This window comes from Pollachius pollachius (genome assembly GCF_949987615.1).
Source record: "Pollachius pollachius genome assembly, chromosome: 20".
NCBI lineage: Eukaryota > Metazoa > Chordata > Actinopteri > Gadiformes > Gadidae > Pollachius > Pollachius pollachius.
In genome coordinates, this window is record NC_136953.1 from 9,130,169 (window position 1) to 9,150,214 (window position 20,046).

The 20,046-nt window shown below is 49.2% G+C and overlaps 1 protein-coding gene across 1 annotated transcript; it reads left to right on the forward strand.

Annotated features, from left to right (window-relative positions):
• The first annotated feature begins 113 nt into the window (after positions 1 to 113).
• On the forward strand, positions 114 to 19,692 carry dvl2 (dishevelled segment polarity protein 2). Its single transcript, XM_079757654.1, has 15 exons — positions 114 to 582; positions 3,748 to 3,817; positions 6,196 to 6,350; positions 7,766 to 7,878; positions 8,599 to 8,728; positions 9,554 to 9,644; positions 9,823 to 9,892; positions 10,176 to 10,315; positions 10,717 to 10,793; positions 10,894 to 10,961; positions 12,492 to 12,626; positions 13,293 to 13,424; positions 15,203 to 15,379; positions 16,510 to 16,734; positions 17,738 to 19,692. The coding sequence occupies exons 1-15, from the start codon at positions 422 to 424 to the stop codon at positions 18,334 to 18,336; spliced, it is 2,343 nt and encodes a 780-aa protein (XP_079613780.1). The 5' UTR covers positions 114 to 421; the 3' UTR covers positions 18,337 to 19,692.
• The last annotated feature ends 354 nt before the right edge of the window (positions 19,693 to 20,046 follow it).

The window sequence follows — 20,046 nt, forward strand, 5'->3', positions numbered from 1 at the left end:
CAGAGTGTGGTGAGGGGCATGCTCCAAAAATACGTAAGGGGGCATCGTCGACGTCATACGCCGCGTTGGCTTGCAAAGTCGTGAAAAGTTTTTAGACCCCCTCCCCTCTATGTTTTTGTTGGGGGAAAAGTTGTCGGTAGTTCATCGTGTGAATGTAGCGTGTGCGGCCGTTTAACCCCCGATTAAAAGGGGAACATTAGAAGCGCGCATCCGGGAAAAGAAGGTTCATAGTGGGGGAAGCGTTTCGGCATAAGAGGTTTTGAAAGTTTTGCGTGTCTGGCCCGGGGAGGAAAAACCTCAGTGGCCATCGTTTCACCTCTTTCGTCTCGCTAGCCACCTAGCTAGCCGCTAACTAGCTAGTGAGCTACGGTACCTAGCCGGACTATTTAGTGTTTAAACTAATAAAGAAAAAGGCGTCAAGATGGCAGAAACCAAAATAATATATCATATCGACGAGGAGGAGACGCCGTACTTGGTGAAGATACCCATTCCTGCCGAGAATATCACTTTGCTGGATTTTAAACAGGTCTTGAACAAGCCCAACTACAAATTCTTCTTCAAGTCCATGGACCAGGACTTTGGGTGAGTTGTTTGCGGTGATTCTGTGCGAAAATAAGTGGCAGCTTTGCATGGAAAATGATGGGTGATAACAGACCAACGGAAGAGACACACACTATGCGTTGACATAATAGGAGCACAAAGAGTTGCACATCATTTTAATCTTTCTCAAATTGTTGAGTCCTTCGTGGCTGTGATTTATTGGATCATTGTTATATTATTTTAGTAAATTGAGCCGCTGAACAGTAACAATGGAACCGGTGTAAAAAGTGAATTAAATGAATACGTGTCGAATAATCTGTTAGTTTTTTTTAACAGTTTTACACATCAGTCATCTGAATGACGACTTTAATAATAATTCTAAACACATTGTTGGAAAGTAAGAAAATCCACAAATAGAGTGGAATGTAAAACCCACTTTAGGGACATTTTTGGTGTGCAGTTCATGTATGAATCGTTCAAACAATGGGAGGCATTCCTTCCCTTCCCTGCTCGTTATTCTGTGCGTTAATCCTCATTTTGCCCTCCTCCATCATCTTGTGAAATCCTGGGGCTTTTCTTTCTTCAGCGAGAGAGAGAGAATCTCCACTTTTTGTCTCCCTGCTTCACACTTTGGCCTGCGAGATCCCTCTTTCACTCCCCCCTCTTCCTGTCTCCTCTTTCGCTCAGCCTCCAGTCTGAAAGGGCTGTCTCCTTTTTATCAATTCATCTTTTATTTTATCCCCTCGGGGACCGCGGTCTGCAGTGTCTTTCCCAGACACGAATGGTCGATTTACGGTTTTTCTAACCGAAGTCTCCACCGTGACAGTTAACCAACATGATAAAGTATGCTTGACTATCACAGATTATCACTTTTTGACTAAAGTAACTGACGTAACGACAGACTATGCCACAAAAACAATTGTTGGTTTAAAGGTGAGCGAAAATAAGATGCATCTGAAGAGCTAAATCATCAGGGCATTTAATGCTTGTTGTTTTCATAGACTATTCCACTTTTTTTCCCTAAATCAACAAACACTTTCAAGAGTGCAAGGAAAGACGGTGGAATGTTTTTGCTGCTAACCTACGCTGTCTAGCTCTATTGCCCTCCTTCCCGCTAATCTAGCCCAAACATCCCCTACAGAGTTGACATGAATTTCTTTTCAAACCTAGCTCTGAGTCAGCTGTCCAATCAAAGCTAGGACATTTTCTTCCTCCGGCCCAGGAGTAGGGAACTGTGTCTGTGTTTTCATGGGCCCCAATAAGAAGCCAGCTGTCGAATAGGAGTGTGTGTGTGTGTGTGTGTGTGTGTGTGTGTGTGTGTGTGTGTGTGTGTGTGTGTGTTAAGGAAAGGAGGTGGATATCCATAGCGCACACTGCAGTCCAGTTCAGGCCAGCACGTCGTCGTGAACCTGGGCTAGCTGAGGAAGAGGCCATTTGCTGCGTGTCTGTGTGGGTTAGAATCAGCAACCGGGGGTGAAAAATTAGCTGGGTGGAGCATCTCTAGATATAATGGGAGAGAGGGAGGGAGGGGGGGCGGTTTCTTTCTTGTGCGTTTGCTGAAGGAGAGCAGGGAATTGTTTTAAGAGGATTAATGAATATGCCAAATAGGAGTCAGTATGGGGTGTTTGTTTGGGGTGTGTGGGGATTAGTGAGGGAGTGTGTGTGTGTGTGTGTGTGTGTGTGTGTGTGTGTGTGTGTGTGTGTGTGTGTGTGTGTGTGTGTGTGTGTGTGTGTGTGTGTGTGTGTGTGTGTGTGTGTGTCTCACTCAAAGTATTTAAGTGTATGTGTGAGACGAGGTCATTAGTTTTTGTTTGGTGGGCAAAGGTATGAAGACAATTACTCTCCGAGGGGGTCGGAGAAGGTTGAATCTGTCTGCCTGTTTCTAATGAGGTGTGTGGGCTGAACAAGATAGTGAAACATGTAGAAACCCACCAGACAATGCGGCCTATATTTACGCATGCATGCATACACACACACTTCCCCCCAGTGCCCACAACAATCTGGCCCTATGCTACCACTCCGCCCGCAAGAGCTGCCCTCAACAGCTGCTTACAAACCCCAGTGGAACGAGACCAAACCCCGGCGCTCGGCGCACCCAGGCCCTGACACGACCTCTCGGAGAGGCCTTGGGCTGTCGGAGCATTCAAGTGTCCCTTCTGTGTAGCACTTGTGGCCCACCTCCTCCTCCTCCTCCACCCCACCCCTGTAAACTGCAGTACTGGCAAAGTGGCGGTCTGAGAGGGTCGTTCGTTGGCTCGTTTGTCTTGCTGACAAAGATGAAGAGAGGGGTGGTGGGAGGAGGGACAGACTGATGGATGGAGGCCAGCATCCCGTCTTTGTTGTTGGGAAGCGACGGCACCGTGGCAGATGAGAACTAGCCATGGGATGGGCCCAGGTCTCTAATTGGCGTACACTGAGGAGCGTTTATAACCCGGTTGCGAGTTTGGAATCCACTTGGTACAGTGGGGAGGGGGGTGTAAAGTCTGCATTTCCGTTTTGAAAGTTAAACGGACAACACGTGTTAACAGGGTATAATTTGAACTAATAATACCGCACAAATTTACAGCAATGTGGCCGCTATTTTTAGGTTAACGTACAGGCAGCTATTTCGGTTTTAAATTAAACAGCAACATGGGGTAGACTTGGGCAATGGCTCTATTTACACTAAAGATGGAGTTGAATGGTTCGTAAAAAAAAAAAGAAGAAACATTTCAATGCTCTTTTTCTTTTCTTTTTGTAATTTGATTTAAACTGCCCAAGTTTAAACTGAATAACAAGGTAACCACGTCCAGTAAAACAATTGTTTATACATCAAATTAAATACTTATTTTGTATGTGCTAGATGTTTCCCCTTGCTTGGCACGGATCAAATAGCCACTGCCAACTGGTGTTGACAGGCCAATAAGATCCCTGTGGGGGCCATCCTGATTAGGCTGGCCAATGGGAGATGCCTAATTACATCAAGCCAATCATTGCCCTGATCGCAAACTTTAGATTCTGAAAGCTTAAGCAAGCATTCTATTGTTTATGTTCATTGACAAGATTCCTAACACACACTGAGGTTTTGGAGGGCATTTTGGGCTTATCGCTTTGACCATTGATATGTGTGTGCTAATTATTTTGTCCTAACTATGCTCCATGCTGCACTGAGTCATGGCTGTAATGCAAGTTTCCTAAAACCTTTTTTTTCCCCTTGCCTTTCTCTAGGGTGGTGAAGGAGGAGATCTCAGATGAGAGCGCCAAATTGCCGTGTTTCAACGGACGAGTGGTGTCATGGGTAAGAAATTAGAAACCTCAGCCAGAACAGGACCTGCTGAACCTTATGAAGATCTTCCCTTTACATACATGAGGGGACAGAGGTTGGCCAGTCCAAGGGTGACTATTGTGTCCATCGTGTGGGTCTTTAAGACAACCACAGATTTTTAACAGGACGGTGACAAACAAAGTTTAGATCAGACACAGACAGTATGTGTGCAAAATAAATCCTACGTCTGCACTGCATTAAGCCCTTCTTAAATGTCTGGCCTGGAACTCTGTTTTGCCCCCTTATCTTTGATCCTAGCGATCCCATTTTCCTTCCTTTTCCAATATCTCAAACAAGACTTAAACATTCCTTATTCCCTTGGAGGTGGTCAAACAGGCTCAGAACTGATGCTTATAGGATGTAATAGTCCAGCTTTTATACTCCACTTTGGTTTTATACAATAGGAAATGGGAGTCACCAGACATGCCAGTGAAATAAGTGCATTAGCACAGCCAGTGGCCTAGAACCGCTCAGCAGAATGGCACAGAGGCTGCGATGCTGTCTTGAGTTCCCAAGCTGGTGACACTATTCCCCAACTATGCGCATTACTGGGTACTCCGGCTGCGCAGCATGTGGAGCTAATGGGTCGAACAGTGTGCTGGAGGTGGGCCTTCAATTTGCCAGCGTGGTGAGGCTCTAAGTGCAGGGCTGAGCTGTAATGAATACAGCCGGTCATATTACCCTGCAGTGAAAGCCAGGGTAGACCTCTCCAGCCACTGATATTTCAGTCTGGGGGCCTGTCCCAACTCCACCCCGCAGCTCTTGTTCATAGGAAGCTCAGCTTGTCATGCGTCCCGGCCAATGGAAACAATCGTGCCGAACGGAACAAGCCCACATCGGTCATGTTGGGAACCCGGGAGCAGGTACCCCAAAGACCGACCTGTGCTCCCGTTCTCTGCCCGGAACATGGACCCCACCTGGGGGTCGTCCGCTCCACAGTGTGCCTCTCAGGGCTCGCTACCCAGAGAGCCCTGTCATTGAGACATAGTCCTCGACTGGTTCCTTTTTTGGCCAGTCTCCTGAGAGATTTGTGCGGCTAACCCACAAAGGGACATAATCATTGCTACCTTGCGCTGATGTTGGAAGTGCGATTATTTTGACTTTGCGGTGGAATTCCCCTCTATAAGCCAAGGCAGAACAACACCAGGACTTGGCCCCGTTGGGCAGGTTTGGCACTCAGGCATCTGTTAAGTACATAACAAAAAACCTAGGGGAAGGATTAAAAGAGGGTTGGGGGGGGGGTTGGCTGCAAAGAGAACAGGCCAGCGGGACTTGATATGCGATCCACACACAAGATGGATGTCTGGACGGGGGAAGGATCCCGGGAGAACGGGTGTTCCGTGCTCACTGGGCCATTAGCGGGGCCGAAGGCAGGCCCCGAGTGACTCAACATCCAGGCGGGCCGGTGCCGTTTGTGATCCCCTGGATTGGACGGGGTCCAACCTGGGAAGCGGGCTTGGCTGCCGGGCTCCTTGGCAGGGCTGGAACCAGGGCTGAAACGCTTGGACCGGAGACATGAAACACGCGTTCCCGCCGCACTAGCGTGGACTGAATGCCCGCCAAGGGTTTTTAATTGGTGGGGTGGACAGGGAATTACCGCATTCATACCGCTAGAGGTTCATGTGGTCCTGGTAGTACTTGATAGGTAATGTGCTTTATATTCTGCCTGTGTGCACTATTTGATTTATTTGTGATCCCAGCCCCAGGTAGCTGGATGCTTTGCTGCATTTAGCCTAGTTGGATGCATTAAGTCTGTGTGTGTGCACGCTTGCCTCCTTGTGCGGTTGTGTGTTTGTGTGCGTGCGCGGGAGCTTACACACACGTTCATTGAATAAGCGGAGAGACGGGTTAAGTGTGGGATAGCATTTCAGTACGCCCCTGAGACGTCCACATGAAAAGAATACGATGTTTGTATGTCAAAGTAATTGACATCTTCTCCCATTTGCTCACTGGCCCCCTCCTCCATTTCTCCTCTTTTCTCTCCTCCTTTGTTTCTCACCCTTTTGGTCCCACTCCCTCCAACTGTACCTCTGCCTTCTCTTTGTTTTGTTTTTTAAGGTCCTTTGCCCCACCCCTTCTTGCCTTCCTCTTTCCTCTCCTCCCCCTCTTTTCTCCCTTTCTCACCCTTCTTTTCTTTTCTTTTTTTTCTAGTTGCTTAACCTTCGCTCTCTTGAACTTCGTCTCTCTCGGTCAGTCTGAGGCCTGCTCACTGATGTCCTCTCACTCTCTCTCCCCCCCTCTCTCTCTCTGTCTCACTCTCTCTGTCTCACCCTCTCCGTCTCTCCCACCGTCCCGCTCCCGTCTCTCTCTCCCACTCTCTCGCTGACGTCCTATCTCTCTCTCGCTGCCAGTTGGTATCTTCAGACACCCCAGCGGCGGAGCCCCCGGCGGCGGTGGCACCCCCCGCCGAGACCCCGCCCCCGCCCTCGCCCCCACCCCCGCCCCTGCCTCCCCCGCCCGCCGAGAGGACCGGCGGCATCGGAGACTCCCGGCCCCCGTCCTTCCAGTGAGAGACACACACACACACACACACACACACACACACACACACACACACACACACACACACACACACACACACACACACACACACACACTCTCTTTCTTAATGTATGTTATGCGGGGACCTTTATCCAGAGCTGAAAAAAAAGTGTCTCAACGTTTGAGACACTTTCCACCTCACTGCGTCACCCGAAGAATAACAAGTACATCTTCCCCAGGACACTTTGACACCGTGTTTACCTCTCAGAGTCTGTCTTGAGGCTGAGGTAGCAGGTAGTTGAGCGTTACAGCCTATACTTATACACCTCACAGTCCCAAGATATGTGGCTCCGACTTCCATGAAAGGACATTGAAACGCAGCGCGTCTCACAGCCCCATTTCGCGGAAACACAAACACGCATGAGTGCACACACACTCGGCCCACACCCATCCCATTGTCATGGAAACTGCAGGTACAGTATCTCTATTGGAATACCTCCGCTGGCCTCAGGGTTTCTTGTTTCAAACTGTTAACCAGGAACAGAACCGGAGACAATCTGCACCGGGGTCCGATAAACGCCGCCCAGGCCATTAGTAACATGACATCACGCGCGCCACGCCTATTTAGTTGTCAAGAGGAGGGATTTGCGCCACGCTACGCCTCCCTCATGTGTACCGCAGCCCCCGCTTTCACCGGGGTAGTAGACGTGGACACAGATTGTTTATTAACGTAATAAAAGCTACTGGGTTCGAGTCCCAGTCTCAAGTCTTATCCGTAGGCATATCGAGCGAGGTGCCGAGCCCCTGCCTGCTCCTTAAAAACATGTGTCTCAATTTACTCGAAGTATGAGTACAGTGCCTGCTAAACGGCTAAAAAGTAGCCCCAAGTGTTTTCGTAGGGAGTTTCCCTCAGTACTGTACCGTCCTCAAAGTCCCACACTAACCACATTTTCCTTGTCCTGGTGCTGTATCTTTGTCGTTTGCGGTCTAGTGTCATGATTTAGTACCAGGTGTGCGGCGGGAGTTTGCTTATGGTATGAGCCGGGGTGTAATCTAAGTGGAAGTTAACCTCTTAAACTCGAGGTTCCCCCGATTTGGGAAGACCGTGATCACTCTCGCAGCAAAAGGCATACAACACTGCCCTTATTATGTAGAAATAGTCATATCGAATTGAACATGAGGAACTCCGCTACAAGCACATATAAGTCATTTTTACACACACCAAACACCAAGCACATTAATTAGACAAATTAGACAATTAAAAATAGGCTGGAGCTTAAGAGGTTCACAAAACATCAGATCGTCACTGAGAGAGTGAGATTATTAGGCCATTGTGAAACGCTCGAATCCCACAATGAATGCATGTAGGATGACCCTTGTCTGGTTCCTCACCGATGTGTAACCCCCACTAACCCTGCGTTTGTGTTTTTGGCGGGGCAGCCCGAACGCCGCAGGCAGTGTGGAGACCCTGGACGACCAGACGGAGACGGAGTCCGTGGTGTCCTTCCGACGGGAGCGCCCCCGCCACAGAGACCCCCTGCTGGAGCCCCACGGTGAGACCCCCCAGCACCCTGGTGGAGGCGCACCACCAACAATCTCCTTCCTTCTTTCTCCCTCTTTTCTCTCAGTATCTCTTCCTCCTCTCCTTATGTCTCTATCCCTGCCTTTAGCGCCATCTCTTTTACCGTCTCTCCCTGTGCCTCACCATCTCTGTCTGTCTGTCTCTCTCTGTCTGTCTCTCTGTCTCCACCTCTCTCTGTCTCCACCTCTCTCTGTCTCCACCTCTCTCTGTCTCCACCTCTCTCTGTCTCCACCCCTCTCTGTCTCCACCTCTCTCTGTCTCCACCTCTCTGTCTCCACCTCTCTCTGTCTGTCTCTCTGTCTCCACCTCTCTCTCTGTCTCCACCTCTCTCTTTGTCTCCACCTCTCTCTCTGTCTCCACCTCTCTCTCCTCCTCTCTCTCTGTCTCCACCTCTGTCTCCACCTCTCTCTGTCTCGTGTCTCGTCTTCAAAAGTCTCTCGACCATCAAGACCTGGCAGGCTCCTCCCGTTGCTATGATCTCGATGATCCCCTGCTGATAATAGTTGTGGAATGGAGTACCGTGAACGGGGCCAGCAGAATGTTTGTTTTCGTCTGTTTCCCGCAAAAACATCCTTGCCGACATGATTAAACTTGAACGTCCACTGCAAACATTCTCCCCCCCCCCCCACACTTCCCTCTCGCCTCTCTCTCTAATATCCCCTGGTCTTCCTCTTCTTCTGTGGTGCCGCAGGGCCCCGTATGAACGGCCAGAGCCGCCTGGAGCGCCACCTGGCCGGCTACGAGAGCTCTACCACGGTGATGAGCAGCGAGCTGGACACCACCAGCTTCTGTGACTCGGAGGACGACGACACCATGAGCAGGTGAGGAGTCGTGAGGGGGACGTTCCCAGGGGACGGAGTAGGCCGGATACTGGAAGGGGTCAAGGGGGTGTTCGATTCAGGGGGCTGTTCTGGGTTTGAGCCCGATGTCTCCGGTACACACGCAGAGGGCCTTCAGCCCATAAGGTGGCCTCAGCCGGTACCTGCTCCTTAATGAGGTGTGCCTCCCTGGGAGTCTGGGAAGGACTGGAGAGCAAAACAAAGCCTTTCTCTGAAGGCCAGGGTCTGTTTTCATTTAAATGGATCTTTTAAAAAGCTTTGTTGGATCGTCGGAGAGGTGTGATTGTGAACAGTTGAACTGCGCCATAAACGATTGGGGAAGGACAACTAGGGTCGAGGTGTGTGTGTGTGTGTGTGTGTGTGTGTGTGTGTGTGTGTGTGTGTGTGTGTGTGTGTGTGTGTGTGTGTGTGTGTGTGTGTGTGTGTGTGTGTGTGTGTGTGTGTGTGTGTGTGTGTGGGGTCGTGGATAGAAAGCCAACGTCTCTGCCTAAACCGTGGAGGAATTAGTTTTGTTCATTTCTTTCATCATCCCAGTTTCAAGCCGACTGGAAGGTTTTCAAACGGTTTCCCTTTTGGGGATCCCTCACCACCAAGCGCTCTCGCCCATGACGTGCGGCCGTATGTGGGGGGCTTCAAATGGGCATTCTCGGCGAGAGGGGGGGCAGGACCTATGGACCTTTCCGAGGGAGCGCCCTCCGGTTCAGTTACAGGGGTTCAGAGGGAGGGAGGGAGGGCGGGGCTGCAGGGTTTTTAAACGGGGGGAGCTGACCTCTCAACTCTTGGTGACTTGTGACCCCCCCCCCCCAGGTTCAGCAGCACAACAGAGCAGAGCACTGCCTCCAGGCTGCTAAAGCGCCACCGCAGACGGAGGAAACAGCGCCCCCCGCGGCTAGAGAGGGTAAACACAGCAAACCCAGGCCGGGCCACACAGTGATGTTTATTTTAGTAATGCTTATTACCCTCCCACAATGGGGACACTGTGTCAATCTTAATTTCTTATGAATTATATTGTGTGTGTGTGTGTGTGTGTGTGTGTGTGTGTGTGTGTGTGTTCGTTCTCTGCTTGACCCCCCCAGGCCTCGTCCTTCAGCAGTGTGACGGATTCCACCATGTCTCTCAACATCATCACCGTCACGCTCAACATGGGTCAGTCCCGCCCCCTCAATGCCTTGTTTGTGAGCTCATGCCCGGCTGCAGCTGTCTCTATGCCCCTGCGATTAACCCATGTAACATATAACCGACAAATGATGGTTTCCGAATGAGCAAATAGTTGGAACAATGTTTGCCCATGAGGATAGTATACTTAGTGTATAGTATTAATCCTATAGACCTTTTATAGGACAGAAATAATCAGAGCATCGAACTCCCTGCGTCTTTCTAACTCTTGTCTTCTTCTGTGGTACCACCCTCCCCACCACCACCACCACAGAGAAGTACAACTTCCTGGGCATCAGCATCGTGGGCCAGAGCAACGAGCGGGGCGACGGGGGCATCTACATCGGCTCCATCATGAAGGGCGGGGCGGTGGCCGCCGACGGCCGCATCGAGCCCGGAGACATGCTGCTGCAGGTGGGGAACAGGAGGACTGATTGGCCCCCGGATGGATGGATGGATGGATGGATGGATGGATGGATGGATGGGTGGCTAGTTAGCCTGTTAAACAGCAAACCTTTTGCTTTGGTTTCAAGATTATTGCAGTTTACTGCTTGTTTTTACTGTTTTGTACTACTTGTTTTTTACTCGTCTTTAGTTCTTACTGTAATCTAGATTGTTAGGTTCGATTGTTTTTTTTTTTGTTTTTTTGTTAGGTGTCCTTTTAACTTCATTATTTCCTTTTTTATGATTTTATGTAAAGCACTTGAGCTGAGCTGCAATTCCTGAATGAAAGGTGCCATATAAATAAAGTACTACTTCCATTTAATTTTCATTGTGTTTTTAACTTTGCCTCTTTTCTGATTGGTCCTGGGCAGGTCAACGACATCAACTTTGAGAACATGAGCAACGACGACGCGGTGCGTGTGCTCCGGGAGATCGTGCACAAGCCGGGGTGAGCGAGGGAGCTAGAGAGGGAGGCCAGACCGGGCGGGGGCGGGGACACGGTGTCGGGTGGTTTCTGACAGCGATCTGTGTGGTGTGTTCCTCTGCAGGCCCATCATCCTGACCGTGGCCAAGTGCTGGGACCCCTCCCCTCAGGGGTACTTCACGCTGCCCCGCAGTGAGTGCTGCCACACACAGACCCCCGGGTCACTACAGGAGTAGTACATGTACTTTAGGAGAATATCTTCTAGAAGTAGTCCATGTCTTTTAGTCCGAGTACATGTCTTCTAGTCCTAGTACATGTCTTCTAGTCCTAGTATATGTCTTCTAGTCCTAGTACATGTCTTCTAGTCCTAGTACATGTCTTCTAGTCCTAGTACATGTCTTCTAGTCCTAGTACATGTCTTCTAGTCCTAGTGCATGTCTTCTAGTCCTAGTACATGTCTTTTAGTCCTAGTATATGTCTTCTAGTCCTAGTACATGTCTTCTAGTCCTAGTACATGTCTTCTAGTCCGAGTAGATGTCTTCTAGTCCTAGTACATGTCTTCTAGTCCTAGTACATGTCTTCTAGTCCTAGTATATGTCTTCTAGTCCTAGTATATGTCTTCTAGTCCTAGTATATGTCTTCTAGTCCTAGTGCATGTCTTCTAGTCCTAGTACATGTCTTTTAGTCCTAGTATATGTCTTCTAGTCCTAGTACATGTCTTCTAGTCCTAGTACATGTCTTCTAGTCCTAGTGCATGTCTTCTAGTCCTAGTACATGTCTTTTAGTCCTAGTATATGTCTTCTAGTCCTAGTACATGTCTTCTAGTCCTAGTACATGTCTTCTAGTCCGAGTAGATGTCTTCTAGTCCTAGTACATGTCTTCTAGTCCTAGTACATGTCTTCTAGTCCTAGTATATGTCTTCTAGTCCTAGTATATGTCTTCTAGTCCTAGTACATGTCTTCTAGTCCTAGTATATGTCTTCTAGTCCTAGTACATGTCTTCTAGGCCTAGTACATGTCTTCTGGTCCTAGTACATGTCTTCTAGTCCTAGTACATGTCTTCTAGTCCTAGTACATGTCTTCTAGTCCTAGTACATGTCTTCTAGTCCGAGTAGATGTCTTCTAGTCCTAGTACATGTCTTCTAGTCCTAGTATATGTCTTCTAGTCCTAGTATATGTCTTCTAGTCCTAGTACATGTCTTCTAGTCCTAGTACATGTCTTCTAGTCCTAGTACATGTCTTCTAGTCCTAGTACATGTCTTTTAGGAGTAGTACATGTCTTTTAGGAGTAGTCCAAGTCTTTTAGTCATGGTAGATGTCTTTTAGAATTAGTACATGTCTTCTTAGAAGACATGTACTAGGAGTAGAAGTGTCTTTTAGTCCGAGTAGGTGTCATTTGGAAGCAGTACATGTCTTTTAGTCATGGTAGAGGTATTGCAGAAGGATGTATCGATGTAGTACATGTCTTTTAGTTAAGTGATGTCTTGTAGAAGATTTGTCATTTATAGAAGTACTACTATTATTTAAGAAGTAGTGGATTCTGAGAAGGAGATCTGTTCAAATTGGAGAACAGACACCCTGAAGTGCATGGCATGTAAGACGTTGTGTTGGTGCTCTATGATGTGATGGTGCGTCTCCTAGAAACAGGCTGTCCAGTATATGTCCGTATGGCTGATGTAACGTGGCCCTTCCTCTCTGCCCCACCTTACTGGCGTCTGTGCAGACGAGCCGATCCGGCCCATCGACCCCGCGGCGTGGGTCAGCCACTCGGTGGCTCTGACCGGGGCCTACCCCCCCTACCCAGGCAGCTCCTCCCTGAGTACCATCACCTCGTCCTCCTCCGTCACCGAGACCGAACGTAAGGGCCGCACGCACTCCGCCGACGCGCCAAACGCACTGGAACCCTTGCGCACGCACGTGCACACAATCACATTAACCCACAGGATCAAGCAAGCATGCAAAGACACCACCGTCTTGGTCTTCAGGACTGGCTGCAAAAACCACACACATACACACGTTCAAATCAACGCACACACTTACACACGCACGAGCAACACACAGTCCCACAATGGCCTCTCTGTGTCCGTCTCGATCGTGCTCTTCTTTCAGCGCGGTAGAGCACTGTCTCCTCACAAAGCGGCCATATCCTTTCCCATCCTTGATTCAGTCCCCGTCTTTGTCTGGTGTGTCGTCATTCGCTCGCCGGCGCGTCTCCCCTTCCCATTGTGCTCAGTCCGCCAGGTAGTGCGGCGCTGGCACCACTCTCCCTTTTTCACACCCCGGTCTGCCTCTGCTTTTGTCCCGTCCCTTTCTCTTATCAAGTGACGGATGACTCCTGCCGCTGTCTGATCTCAGCGGTGGGTCCCCTAAGAGACTGGCTCTGCTCTGCTCCTGTGTCCTTCTCCTATCTCTGCTCTCTTTTTATTTTAACCTTAGTGGTTTCCCCTTCTTCTTCTTCTTCTTCTTCTTCTCCTTCTCCTTCTTCTTCTTATCTCCACTTATTATTCTTTCATCCAAACCGCAGGCTTCGACGACTTCAACCTCTCGCTGCACTCCGACATGGCGTCGGTCGCCAAGGCGATGGCGTCCCCGGAGTCTGGGCTGGAGGTCCGGGACCGCATGTGGCTGAAGATCACCATCCCGAACGCCTTCCTCGGTAAGACCGGCCTGCGCCTCCGTAGAGACGCAGTGAGGAAGTGAAGGCTCCAGGGGTTCAGGCGAGAGGAAAGTCAATGCAGAGTTCTGATGTCCTGGGCCGGTCAGAACCTGAGCGCTTGATCTATGGGTGCTTTTTCTGATGACGTGGTCGTAAGAGCTCCAAAGCGCTTCTGTGTAGGACACACTGATTACTACCTTTTATTACACATATTACGTAAAATGGCAGCTCGACGGGATATTCTGAAGATTTAGGAAACGAGGTGTGTCGGGATAGCTACACTACAACAACTATTGGAATGCAGCCCATGGGTTTCCTCCTTAAACAGGAAGTGTGTGTGTTGAATGTGTTTGTCGCGTATGCTGATGGGATCATGTCATTTGTTTCTTTTGTATTCACTCTACAAATAGCATGGGAGTGTGGGTGCCACTGGTGGGTCATTATTTAGCCACCTTTCCACTCACGCGCGTACAGGGTTTTTCTTATCAGGTGAATGCCATAGTCGCTGTCAGTAACAAGTACACCATCCGTCACCTAGCAACCGAGTGTCGCTTGACTGTCAACATGGGGTTTTATCTGATAAATGTCGGCCATGAAAACTGCTTATCTTCTCTAAGCTTATTCAGAATGCAAGGGTTACAGGCAGTAACATTACTAAGAAAATTCACTGAACTTTATTAAATCCTGCCGATGGACGTCTGCTATTAACTACTTATTTAAGAGCCGTTCATCCCAATTTGCGGTACATTGATATTTTCCATTACCGCAAAGCGGCATGAATGGTTGTGTGCTTTCGCTGACACACACTTACACAAACACCCGCCCACTAACCCAGCCAGCCAGCGGACGGATACATTATTCCCCCTGAATTAAAGGCGTGTGACTCCTGAGGGGACAAAAGCTATTCTCTCTATAAATGCTAGTGCTGAGTAGAAAAAAAAGAAAAGAGTTGTCTATTTAATTGAAATCACCTGGAAGTGAATCACATGGTCTATTAATGACGGCATGCCCCCTGGTTTTTTTTCCTCCTGGGTCTGGCTTCTCACACGCCACACATTTTGAGTTGAACATGCATTCCTGTTGTAATATAATATATAGCTGACAGTCGGGTGTATTTCAGAATGGTAGCAGGCTGCATAACTCCCATTAATGATTCAGGAATTTCAACCTTGTACTTCTGTGTACTTCACTTTAAGTAGAGGCCTAATATCAATGCTTTAGATTCATCTTTGAATAACTTTATTTGCATTTAAGAATTACAAGCAATGCTTTGTGGCACTCTATTCTCACATAGGATATGGTTCTGCGTCCAGGTTGCGGCTTGTTTTCCCAGAAAGCACTCTGTTCTATATGATTGCATGTTATATTTGCTCATCGATTCTTGAAGGTGTTTATTGACCTACCCTTTTCACATATATTCAAAAGTCTTGATTGTAAGTGGTCATTTTTCACCTGTATAATTTTGCATCAACACGCCCGCACAGCCCAAAAAAAAAAAACAGGCAGTACAAGCAGAGTGAGCAAACCACACTTTTGTTAGGAAAACTGAAGATTTTGATAACTTCAGGGGAAAGGTTAGGGAAAGTGTTAACCTGTAACGTGCTAAAACGTCCTCCATTTAAGTTAGAAAGGCTTGTGACCCACAGTACCCACGAGGCATCCCTACACACCAAAAACACCGCAACCATTTTGGTGAGCGCAGGCTCGCGGGTTGAATAAGCAATGGCCGCCCTCTAGCTCACCGGTGCATGGCACCCCGCTTCCCCCTGTCCCTCCAGGCTCGGACGTGGTCGAGTGGCTCTTCCACCACATCGAGGGCTTCCAGGACCGCCGCGAGGCCCGCAAGTACGCCAGCAACCTGCTGAAGGCCGGCTTCATCCGCCACACAGTCAACAAGATCACCTTCTCAGAGCAGTGCTACTACATCTTCGGGGACTTCAGCGACTGTGAAAACTGTGAGTGGGCCGCCAGGGAAGGGGGGGTAGGGGGCGGGGTAGGACCCCTGGTCGAAGGCTACTGGGTCTCCAAGCCATGGAATGCCTCCCTGTAGGCATCCCTTGAGCCTAGCCCCCATCTGCACATTGATGGCGTGCATCTGTAAAATGTGTATATGCAAAAAAAAATAATTCAGGTAAGATTTAACATAAGTGGTTAATAAGGCAACGTTTTCGATCCAATGATATTTTAACGATGGCCAGAACGATTCGGGAGAAACACTGTATACCTCACGATTTGTTTATTTATTGGTTTATTTTAGGGATATTGCACACGCTAGCTCACTTAGTTTGATCAGCAATCAAACTGTAAGTGAGCTAGCCTAAGAGGTTAGTTTACATCTGTTGTCCCCTGTCAGATATTCAAAAGGCAAAACCAGGATAAAACAACCTCTGATTTGTATTGTATATGTGGATAACAGGCTGACTCCAGAGCTAATTGAACATTTGATTGTGCTGTAAGTCTGATGTGTATCTCCATGCCGTTTGAGGTGCTCTTTTCCGCTGTGGTGGATCCGTATGACAGATGCCACGTAGGAAGCCTGAGTTAAGGGATTGGAAGGCTTAGCCCTTGATAAACTGAGGGTTTTTTTTTTTGGGGCGGGGCACCGTTACACGCTCACGGCATCGTGCTTTACGTCTGTTTACTGATACGGGAGAGTCAAGTGAGTCGGTTTGAAGATACACGTAGACAGGGAGCACTGTCGCCACCTAGTGCTGGCATGTTGTACATTTCTGCATATCAGATGTACAGTGGCAGTTCGAAAGAAGATGAATACCCTTATTACTCATGTAAAGGAACTATTAAAATGTCCATCGGTGTGGTATATTCTCATTCTAAAATAGAAGTAGAAAGAAAGTGGATCACTATTATTATCTCTAGCTTTCGCTCTGTTGCCTCAAGATATTAGGATCTTTTTTTAAATTTGTGTGCAACGATTCTTTCAGCATTTGGAGGCATTCTTCATTGTTAAATTATCTTACTGTAATTAACCTAATGCCATGTTATATAAGTACATTTACTCATATCTTTGATGTAAATTACACCTTTCCGGTACAAATCCTTGCCTCCCCCCCCACCCCCCCCCCAGACATGGCCAACCTCTCCCTGAACGACAACGACGGCTCCAGCGGGGCCTCGGACCAGGACACGCTGGCCCCGCTGCCCCTCCCGGGGGCCTCGCCGTGGCCCATGATGCACACCTTCGCCTACCAGCCGTACGCCGCCCACCCCTACTCCAGCCAGCCCCCGCCCTACCACGAGCTCACCAGCTACAGCTACGGCCCGGGCAGCACGGGTAGCCAGCACAGCGAGGGTGAGCGCACGTTGAAATGCACTCCCACCGTAACGGTGGGCCCGCACACCGCCGCGCTCTAAAGGGAGTCGAACAGAATTCGATTTCAAATCAAAAAGGTCATTTGTTTGAAACGGTACAAAATAAGGTGAAACAACTGTCTAGGGTTAATTGGTATAAATGCAAGGATATGTGGGGAGAGAATAAGGAGAAGCAAAGTGCCCGTGTGAAAGAGTGAAGCAGAAGAGTGCCCGCATCAACCGAAAGGGTGCCCTCATGAGGGAGTGCAGTGTCTCCCCCAGCACTGTATGGTTAAGGCCTTGACAACAATAGGGCCCCGCCTTGACTACCAATGTATACATTGGTAGTCAAGGTAGTTTTTATATATATATTTTTTTAATTATTATGCATTAACAAAGTACAAAACCCCCGTAGGGAAAGAAAACATGCTTCCATCAAGTACAAAAAATAAAGATAAATAATGCATCGGTAATACTGTTCAAAACAAGTCGTTTTTGAAAGGAATTGAAACGGCGGCACCAGTTGGTTGTATATACTATGGCGAACTGAAACCCCCACCGAAGACTGCAGGGCCATGAGAAACACCCCCCCCCCCCGCTCCTTGACCACCTTGACTAAGACATTTTCTGGGGGAAACACTGGAGTATAACCCCCGCCCCAGTGGGGTTAGACATCAGGTGTGGTCAATTAGGTTGGTAGGATACTGAGCCCTGCCCTTGTGCTGGCAGCTAGCACCAAAAGGGGTGCAGGGGTTCGTCACAAACACACACACACACACACACACACACACACACACACACACACACACACACACACACACACACACACACACACACACACACACACACACACACACACACACTATCGTTGATTTACTGTCATTCAATGCATATCTCCCACTGTAACCTCCTGGTCTGCTACTTGGTTAGTCCCTTGTTTACGTCGGTCACGGCCCACGGCCCCAGTGCTTCCTGTTGACGTCTGCGTTGTGCCCCCCCCCCAGGGAGCCGGAGCAGCGGCTCCACGCGCAGCGAGGGCGAGCGGCGCCGCGGCGGCGGCGGCGGCAGCAGCAAGGGCCCCGGCAGCACGCTGGGCGGCAGCGAGAAGTCCCCCGGCGCCGGGCCGGACGGCGGCGGCGGCGGCGGGGGCGGGGGCGGGGACTCGCGCTCGGGCAGCGGCAGCGAGTCGGAGTACTCCACCCGCAGCAGCCTGCGGCGGGGCCACGGCTCGGCCACGCCCAGCGAGCACAGCCACGCCTCCACGCAGCGCTCGCACCACCACCACCACCGCCTGCCGCCGCCGGCCCACATGTCGCCCTACCCGCCGGGCATGCCGCTGCCCTACAACCCCATGATGGTGATGATGGTGCCGCAGCACGCGCACCCGGCCATGGGCCCGCACCCGCTCTCCCACCCCCAGCAGATGCCCCCGGGCACCATGCACCCCGGCATGGCCCAGCTGCCCTCCAGCGTCCCCGGCGGGCCCCCCGGGGCCCCGCCCACCCGCGACCTGGGCTCGGTGCCCCCGGAGCTGACCGCCTCGCGCCAGTCCTTCCACCTGGCCATGGGCAACCCCAGCGAGTTCTTTGTGGACGTGATGTAGCCGGGGCCGTGGCCGGGGTGGAGGGGAAGCGACGGAGGCGCTGTCTCGCCGCGTGATGGGAGGACGTCTAAACGGGGATGGGGGGGGGGGGGGATGGCTACCGCGCCGTGCACCCTCTCGGGCGAGCCCTGCTGGCTGCTTTGGTTGAGGGCGCGCTGGATGGGAAGGTTGTCGCTTTGATTGAAGAAAGATATTTTGGTGAGAACAGGGTTTGAAAAAACTAAAAAAAAAAGCGTAGTTACGGTTTAGCCACATTTCTAGTTGTCCCCTTTTCCCCCCCCCCACAACCAAATGACATTCAACGTGTTGCCTTTTTTATCGAAAGAATTGTATAAACACTACAAAGAAGACCGACCATATCAAAGAAAGTGTCATGTCGGGCGCCCTCCCTCCCTAACGCATACTTCTCTGTTGGGTTTTTAAAACTCAATGACATGTAAGCACTGGGTGTTTGTGTGCTCGTGTATGTGTGTGTGTGTGTGTGTGTGTGCGTGCGTTTTCTCCCAAAAGAGAGGTAGGTCAGGGGGGGAACAGTATTTAGGCTCCCCCCCCCCCCCCCCATTTTGCTTACCCGCTCCCAACCAATATGTAGTGATCCTAATGCTAAACGTTGCTAAACACTAAAACTAGAGCGGATGCCAAGGTTGTGAGAGCGAGCGTCTGTACTTAACATAGCCGGAGCCATTTAGACGATGTGGAGTGTTCCCGGTGGGAGGTGGAACAGACACGCCCGCCGTGGCATCCATTTCTAGTCTGAGACCAGAGGAATTGAAACGAGTGCCTTATTTGTTATATATATATATATATTCTACTAGAGACTGTTACACTACACAAGGGTACACAGGTCACTCTTCCTATGTCTTCCAAGGAACCATCATTGTATATATACACATCTACTACTACTCCCATGTAAATGCAAAGACAGTAGGTCCAAAAAAATATTGAGTGAACTTTGGTGTGTTTTTATTAATCGCTGTCTAGTTGATGAAGTTGTTGAAACGCTGTTGTGAAGAATAACATTATTCTGTGCTGGGCTATTTGATGAGGTACTTGAATGAAGAGACAACATACACACTCACTTACAAAAGAAAAAAATCGGTACTATAGAAATTCCTAGAATGTATATCCTCAACTTGCTGTGATCCAAGTGCCCAAGCTTCCTATACATAGTGTGTATGTTACTGACAACAATATTCAACCGTTTCATTGTCTTTTGTATGCGTGGCTATATAGATCATGTGTAATCAAAGCATAAAGGTGCAACTTGAAGACGTTAACATTTCAGAGAGAACGGCAGTGCGGTCGTAGTGTTTTGGATTTGATATTGTCACCCATACTTGTGTATTTGAGAATAAATTTGATACATATAACACTAATAACTGGAACCCCCACACTTGTTTTTGGTTGACAAAATCGTTATTGTTGCAAGCTGTATTTACAAGCTGCAATTATTGAGTGTCATGTGATGATCAAGAGTCATGTTATCTCACACACCATGACAATGTTGAAATATAGGGGAAGATATTCTTTACATTGAATAAATGGCAGGGACCTTTTAAAAGGCTGTACAGTTAATTTCCAGAGTACATGTTCTGAAAATAATAATTGCTTATTTTTCAATGTTTTGTATGACGACAGACGAGCTGACCTAAAACATTGGTAATCATGGTATTGCCTGTAGTTAAGCGCCATCTCCTGGTGGAAAACCGA

Bases quoted from the DNA above. Each gene is read 5' to 3' on its own strand.
- dvl2 (XM_079757654.1), top strand. From the start codon at position 422: ATGGCAGAAACCAAAATAATATATCATATCGACGAGGAGGAGACGCCG. The intron at 10,794-10,893 runs GTGAGCGAGGGA...GTTCCTCTGCAG, and splicing joins GAGATCGTGCACAAGCCGGG to GCCCATCATCCTGACCGTGG. The intron at 13,425-15,202 runs GTAAGACCGGCC...CTGTCCCTCCAG, and splicing joins CATCCCGAACGCCTTCCTCG to GCTCGGACGTGGTCGAGTGG.